This window comes from Oncorhynchus keta, chromosome 19 (genome assembly GCF_023373465.1).
Source record: "Oncorhynchus keta strain PuntledgeMale-10-30-2019 chromosome 19, Oket_V2, whole genome shotgun sequence".
In the NCBI taxonomy this organism is placed as follows: Eukaryota; Metazoa; Chordata; class Actinopteri; order Salmoniformes; family Salmonidae; genus Oncorhynchus; species Oncorhynchus keta.
The window spans coordinates 12,216,889-12,224,388 of record NC_068439.1 but is presented as its reverse complement, the minus strand read 5'-3'; the positions used below and the strand labels follow the sequence as shown (position 1 = coordinate 12,224,388).

Below are 7,500 nucleotides of genomic sequence, written 5' to 3'. Positions count from 1 at the left end.
TTCCCACTGAGTAGCCTGAAGCCACAGGGCTCTTCTCATTTCCCACTGAGTAGCCTGAAGCCACAGGGCTCTTCTCATTTCCCACTGAGTAGCCTGAAGCCTCAGGGCTCTTCTCATTTCCCACTGAGTAGCCTGAAGGGCTCTTCAGGGCTCTTCTCATTTCCCACTGAGTAGCCTGAAGCCACAGGGCTCTTCTCATTTCCCACTGAGTAGCCTGAAGCCACAGGGCTCTTCTCATTTCCCACTGAGTAGCCTGAAGCCACAGGGCTCTTCTCATTTCCCACTGAGTAGCCTGAAGCCACAGGGCTCTTCTCATTTCCCACTGAGTAGCCTGAAGCCACAGGGCTCTTCTCATTTCCCACTGAGTAGCCTGAAGCCTCAGGGCTCTTCTCATTTCCCACTGAGTAGCCTGAAGCCACAGGGCTCTTCTCATTTCCCACTGAGTAGCCTGAAGCCACAGGGCTCTTCTCATTTCCCACTGAGTAGCCTGAAGCCTCAGGGCTCTTCTCCCAGACTCTATTTCCCTACGTGGGAGCGTTGCAAACCGTAGGTTGGCATTTATGACCTGGTTACATGTATATTGAACAACACGGCATGTTTTCGGCATGTTTTGTTATTTCTGTATAATAAAAAATCAACTGCAACGTTTTTCCTCTTTTACATTGGGGGTCAATAGGAAAGAACGTTTTTTTGTGGCCGAGGTCGAGGGAATTCCTTATTATTATGTGAATACAGACTGGGACTATGGCTGGAAGTCGATGGGATGCCCATCGATGCCCATAGATGCCCATAGATTCCCATCGATGCCCATCGATGCCCATAGATGCCCATAGATGCCCATAGATGCCCATAGATGCCCATAGATGCCCATAGACTTCCAGCCATTGAGCTCATTTCTTTCAAAATGCACACAGAGACATAAAAATGGTACCCATGAGTTCATCTGACTCAATGGCAAAATCCTCAAGTGTCACTTAAACACACTCATTTTCTCTCAGTTGTATAACCTCTCTCGCTCTCTCTCCAGGCGTCCCCCAGGGTACAGGTAGATGAGGCGTCTGTTCTCCAACTGGGAGAGAAGCTGCAGAAGGACAGCGACCCCACGCCAGAGATATTCGACGACATCCAGACCAAGGTGCGTTTGTGTTTGAATGATCTGTTTCTACTATCAACTGGAACAGCTACTGTAACCAGCATCTCTGAGATATTGGAGACCTTTGTACTTAATGTTTCATTGTCAATACAAATAAAGTATTTGCGTGTTCTGACGTGTCCGTGTGTGTGTGTGTGTGTGTGTGTACCGTGTGTGTGTGTGTACCGTGTGTGTGTGTGTGTGTACTGTGTGTGTACCGTGTGTGTGTGTGTGTGTGTGTGTGTGTGTGTGTGTGTGTGTGTGTGTACCGTGTATGTACCGTGTGTGTGTACCGTGTATGTACCGTGTGTGTGTGTGTGTATGTACCTGTGTGTGTATGTACCCGTGTGTGTGTGTGTGTGTGTGTGTGTGTGTGTGTGTGTGTGTGTGTGTGTGTGTGTGTGCCCGTGTGTGTGTGCCCGTGTGTGTGTGCGTGTGTACGTGTGTGTGTATGTACGTGTGTGTGTGTGTGTGTACCTGTGTGTACCTGTGTGTACCTGTGTGTATGTACCTGTGTGTGTGTGTGTACCTGTGTGTGTGTGTATGTACCTGTGTGTGTATGTACGTGTGTGTGTGTGTGTGTGTGTGTCTGTGTACCCGTGTGTGTCTGTGTACCCGTGTGTGTACCTGTGTGTGTACCCGTGTGTGTGTGTACGTGTGTGTGTGTACGTACCCGTGTGTGTGTGTACGTGTACCTGTGTGTGTGTGTGTGTGTGTGTATGTACCCGTGTGTGTATGTACCCGTGTGTGTGTGTACCCGTGTGTGTGTGTGTGTGTACCTGTGTGTGTGTGTGTATGTACCTGTGTGTGTGTGTGTACTGTGTGTGTGTGTGTGTACCTGTGTGTGTGTGTGTGTGTATGTACCTGTGTGTGTGTATGTACCCGTGTGTGTGTGTATGTGCCCGTGTGTGTGTGTACCCCCATGTGTGTGTGTGTGTGTGCCCGTGTGTGTGTGTACCCGTGTGTGTATGTGTACCCGTGTGTGTGTGTATGTGCCTGTGTGTGTGTATGTGCCCGTGTGTGTGTCTTGCAGGTGTGTGTATGTGCCCGTGTGTGTGTGTATGTGCCCGTGTGTCTACATCAGTGTACGCGCCCGTGTGTGTCGTGCCCGTGTATGTGCCTGTGTGTGTGTGTATGTGCCCGGGTGTGTGTGTGTGTCTCGGTCCTGTGTGTGTGTACCCTGTGTGTGTGTGTATGTACCTGTGTGTGTGTGTGTTCACTGTACCTGTTTGAATAATGTTATGGTCCGTGTGTGTGTGTACCTGGTGCCTGTCTTATGTGCCCCCAGAAATGTGTTGACGCCATTCCCATGACTGTGTGTGTGTGTGTGTACCTGTATGTGTGTACCTGTGTGTATGTGTATGTAACTTGTGTGTGTGTAAACATTACACATTACAAAAGTGTGTGTGTGTCATATGTATGTACCTGTGTGTATTACCTGTGTGTGTGTCTAAATGAATACCTGTGTGTGTGTGTATGTACCTGTGTGTGTGTATGTTACCTGTGTGTGTGTGGTTCATGTACCTGTGTGTGTGTGTATGTACCTGTGTGTGTGATGTATAGTAGAACCCGTGTCCTGTGTGTTATATACTGTGCCCGTGTGTGTGTGTATGTGCCCGTGTGTGTGTATGTGCCTGTTGTCACTGTATATGTGCCCGTGTGTGTATGTGCCCGTGTGTGTGTATGTGCCCGTGTGTGTGTATGTGCCCGTGTGATGGTTCATAGGAGACTCATGCCCAACCCTGTGTGTTGTCATTATATACTGGTTACCCGTTACGTAGTGATGGTTCATGTGCCTCATGCCAGAACCATGTGCCCGTTGGTGTGTATACTGGTTACAGACACGTTACGTGTGATGGTTCATAGGTGCCTCATGCCAGAACCAACCCGTGTGTGTGTGTGTGTACGTGCCCATGTGTGTGTCTTGCAGGTGTATGACATGATGCTTCGTGATGAGAGGTTCTACCCGTCGTTCAGACAGAGTCCTCTCTACATCAGGATGTTAGCTGAGCTGGACATGCTCAAAGAACCCTCCTATAGAGGATCAGATGACGGAGACGGAGGTGAGTTCATCTTCTGTCTCGGTCTACGTTGTTAGCATAGCTTAACCCTGGGGTGTTACAATCAATTCCTGGAGGGCCGAGTGTCTGTGGGTTTTCACTTCTCCCTTGTACTTGAATAATCAATTATGGTCATTGATCAGTTAGGAGCTTCCTTCACCTGGTTGCCTAGGTCTTAATTGGACAAAAACATGACCCCCCCAGAAATTGAGATTGACGCCATTCTCCATGACTGTGAAGAGTAACGGTTGTCCTATATCAATTCAAGGGACTTCATTGGTATGGGAAACATATGTTAACATTGCCAAAGCAAGTGAAATAAACAATAAACATTACACATTACAAAAGTTACAAAAGAAGAAAGACATTTGAAATGTCATATGTCTATATACTGTCGTGGATATTCCACACATGAAACACGCAATGTCAATCTTAAATGAATCATTCTTCACTATCAGGTCGCTTGAGAGGTTCTCACCAACTCAATGCACCAAGTACATCAGGAGCACTACTTATATACTGGTTACAGACACGTTACGTAGTGATGGTTCATAGGGTTGGTTCCGGCATGCGTCTCCTATCTTTACTTATAGAACATATTCTGGGCGTTCTGCCAAGATGGTCCTAAGGAGGAGGTCATGACCCCCTCCCCCCTCTTCATATCTTTACCAAGCACAGGCAGAAACCAATAATTATTTATGACACGAAGACAAGATGAACATTTTCAAGGCTGTCTCCACCACATTAGTGTTGTAACAAAGTGCAAATAGTTAAAGTACAAAAGGGAAAATAAATAAACATAAATGTGGGTTGTATTTACAATGGTGTGTGTTCTTCACTGGTTGCCCTTTTCTTGTGGCAACAGGTCACATATCTTGCTGCTGTGATGTCACACTGTGGTATTTCACCCCATAGATATGGGAGTTTATCAAAATTGGGTTTGTTTTCAAATCTTTGTGGGTTTGTTTAGTCTGAGGGAAATATGTCTCTCTAATATGGTCATACATTGGGCAGGAGGTTAGGAAGTGCAGCTCAGTTACCACCACATTTTGTGGGCAGTGAGCACATAGCCTGTCTTCTCTTGAGCCATGTCTGCCTACGGCGGCCTTTCTCATTAACAAGTCTATGCTCACTGAGTCTGTACATAGCCAAAGATTTCCTTTAAGTTTGGGTCAGTCACAGTGGTCAAGTATTCTGCCACTGTGTACTGTCTGTTTAGGGCCAAATAGCATCCTAGTTTGCTCTTTTTTTTGTTAATTCTTTCCAATGTGTCAAGTAATTATCTTTTAGTTTTCTCATGATTTGGTTGGGTCTAATTGTGTTGCTGTCCTGGAGCTCTGTGGGGTGTGTTTGTGAACAGAGCCCCAGGACCAGCTTGCTTAGGGGACTCTTCTCCAGGTTCATCTCTCTGTAGGTGATGGCTTTGTTATGGAAGGTTTGGGAATCACTTCCTTTTAGGTGGTTGTAGAATTTAACAGCTCTTTTCTGGACTTTGATAATTAGCGGGTATCTGACTAATTCTACTCTGAGTGCATTATTTGGTGTTTTATGTTGTACACAGAGGATAATTTTACAGAATTCTACATACAGTCTCTCAATTTGGTGTTTGTCCCATTTTTGTGAATTCTTGTTTGGTATCTTTAACTCCTTTCTTTTTTCTCTCCTCTTCCTCTTCAGAATCGTTCAACGGTTCTCCAACAGGAAGCATTAATCTGGTAAATCCTCGTCAGCCCCCGAGACACCAGTTGTCATTAACTACAGCCAGTCATAGTACTGTTACAACAGGTTTTACTGAACCCCTGCTGACGTTAACTCCCCTGCTGACGTTAACTCCCCTGCTGACGTTAACTCCCCTGCTGACGTTAACTCCCCCGCTGACGTTAACTCCCCCGCTGACGTTAACTCCCCCGCTGACGTTAACTCCCCGCTGACGTTAACTCCCCGCTGACGTTAACTCCCCGCTGGCGTGCTGCGTTAACTCCCCGCTGACGTTAACTCCCCCGCTGACGTTAACTCCCCCGCTGACGTTAACTCCCCCGCTGACGTTAACTCCCCCGCTGACGTTAACTCCCCCGCTGACGTTAACTCCCCCGCTGACGTTAACTCCCCCGCTGACGTTAACTCCCCCGCTGACGTTAACTCCCCCGCTGACGTTAACTCCCCCGCTGACGTTAACTCCCCGCTGACTCCCCCGCCTTAACACTCCCTTTTATTTTATGCTCTTAAAAAAAAAAAAAAAAGATGGTTTGATTTTTTTACTGCCCCAGCTGACGTTAACTCCCCCGCTGACGTTAATCTCTGGTTCTGACGTTAACTCCCCTCTGTTTACAGTCTCTGGATGACCTCCCCTGCTGACGACAATATAACTCCCGCCTGACGTTAACTCCCCCGCTGACGTTAACTCCCCCGCTGACGTTAACTCCCCCGCTTAACATTTAACACCAGTTAAGACTCTTTTATTTTATGGTAGACTCTTAAATTTTTTTTAAAAAAGTATGGTTTGATTTTTACTGCAGAGGTCACAGTAGCAGGCAGTATCGCTGCTGTTGATTGGCCGTTAGTCCAAAGATTGGCAGTATCTCTGGTTCTGATTGGTTGTTTCTCTCTCCTCTGTTTACAGTCTCTGGATGACCTGTCGAACTCCTGCCATGATGACAATATACAGCTACACGCCTTCATCTCTGATACAGGTGGACACACCACTAATGCACTCACGCTACTGACCACTAATGTGGTTTCACTCAGAGATGTGTGTGACACTGCACACACTCAGAGATGTGTGTGACACGCACACACACACACACACACACTGACCACTAATGTGGTTTCACTCAGAGATGTGTGTGATATAATCTCCAGTCAGATCAGTGTATTGTCTGTGGTGTAGTGGGATTTATTGTAAACTAGTGTGTTACTGAAAGTAAACCAGCCATCCATGTTCTCTCACTTGCATGTGTGACTACTGACCACTAACGTGGTTTCATTCAGAGATGTGTGTGACTACTGACCACTAATGTGGTTTCATTCAGAGATGTGTGTGACTACTGACCACTAATGTGGTTTCACTCAGAGATGTGTGTGACTACTGACCACTAACGTGGTTTCACTCAGAGATGTGTGTGACTACTGACCACTAATGTGGTTTCATTCAGAGATGTGTGTGACTACTACTGTGGTTTCACTCACCACTAATGTGGTTTCACTCAGAGATGTGTGTGACTACTGACCACTAATGTGGTTTCATTCAGAGATGTGTGTGACTACTGACCACTAACGTGGTTTCATTCAGAGATGTGTGTGACTACTGACCACTAATGTGGTTTCATTCAGAGATGTGTGTGACTACTGACCACTAATGTGGTTTCACTCAGAGATGTGTGTGACTACTGACCACTAACGTGGTTTCACTCAGAGATGTGTGTGACTACTGACCACTAATGTGGTTTCACTCAGAGATGTGTGTGACTACTGACCACTAATGTGGTTTCACTCAGAGATGTGTGTGACTACTGACCACTAATGTGGTTTCACTCAGAGATGTGTGTGACTACTGACCACTAATGTGGTTTCACTCAGAGATGTGTGTGACTACTGACCACTAATGTGGTTTCATTCAGAGATGTGTGTGACTACTGACCACTAATGTGGTTTCATTCAGAGATGTGTGTGACTACTGACCACTAATGTGGTTTCACTCAGAGATGTGTGTGACTACTGACCACTAATGTGGTTTCAGAGATGTGTGTGACTCAGAGATGTGTGTGACTACTGACCACTAATGTGGTTTCACTCAGAGATGTGTGTGACTACTGACCACTAATGTGGTTTCACTCAGAGATGTGTGTGACTACTGACCACTAATGTGGTTTCACTCAGAGATCAGAGATGTGTGTGACTACTGACCACTAACGTGGTTTCACTCAGAGATGTGTGTGACTACTGACCACTAATGTGGTTTCATTCAGAGATGTGTGTGTGACTACTGACCACTAATGTGGTTTCACTCAGAGATGTGTGTGACTACTGACCACTAATGTGGTTTCACTCAGAGATGTGTGTGACTACTGACCACTAATGTGGTTTCATTCAGAGATGTGTGTGACTACTGACCACTAACGTGGTTTCACTCAGAGATGTGTGTGACTACTGACCACTAATGTGGTTTCATTCAGAGATGTGTGTGACTACTGACCACTAATGTGGTTTCACTCAGAGATGTGTGTGACTACTGACCACTAATGTGGTTTCACTCAGAGATGTGTGTGACTACTGACCACTAATGTGGTTTCACTCAGAGATGTGTGTGAC

At 46.2% G+C, this 7,500-nt stretch overlaps 1 protein-coding gene and 1 long non-coding RNA gene across 6 annotated transcripts in view; both read left to right on the top strand.

Annotated features, from left to right (window-relative positions):
- The window catches only part of LOC118375611 (sorting nexin-13-like), a 69,017-nt gene that overhangs the window by 52,910 nt on the left and 8,607 nt on the right, over nucleotides 1-7,500 (top strand). For all 5 annotated transcript variants that reach the window (XM_052469617.1, XM_052469616.1, XM_052469620.1 and 2 more), the window contains 4 exons: nucleotides 1,028-1,135; nucleotides 3,063-3,195; nucleotides 4,870-4,907; nucleotides 5,813-5,882. In XM_052469617.1, the coding sequence (XP_052325577.1) occupies nucleotides 1,028-1,135; nucleotides 3,063-3,195; nucleotides 4,870-4,907; nucleotides 5,813-5,882 (349 nt within the window). The remainder of the gene's footprint in view (nucleotides 1-1,027; nucleotides 1,136-3,062; nucleotides 3,196-4,869; nucleotides 4,908-5,812; nucleotides 5,883-7,500) is intronic.
- Nucleotides 6,402-7,500, top strand: part of LOC127909227 (uncharacterized) — a 1,182-nt gene continuing 83 nt past the window's right edge. The window contains exons 1-3 of the long non-coding RNA XR_008070300.1: nucleotides 6,402-6,854; nucleotides 7,078-7,161; nucleotides 7,285-7,500. The exon at nucleotides 7,285-7,500 is cut by the window's right edge and continues 83 nt beyond it. This is a non-coding gene — a long non-coding RNA (uncharacterized LOC127909227). The remainder of the gene's footprint in view (nucleotides 6,855-7,077; nucleotides 7,162-7,284) is intronic.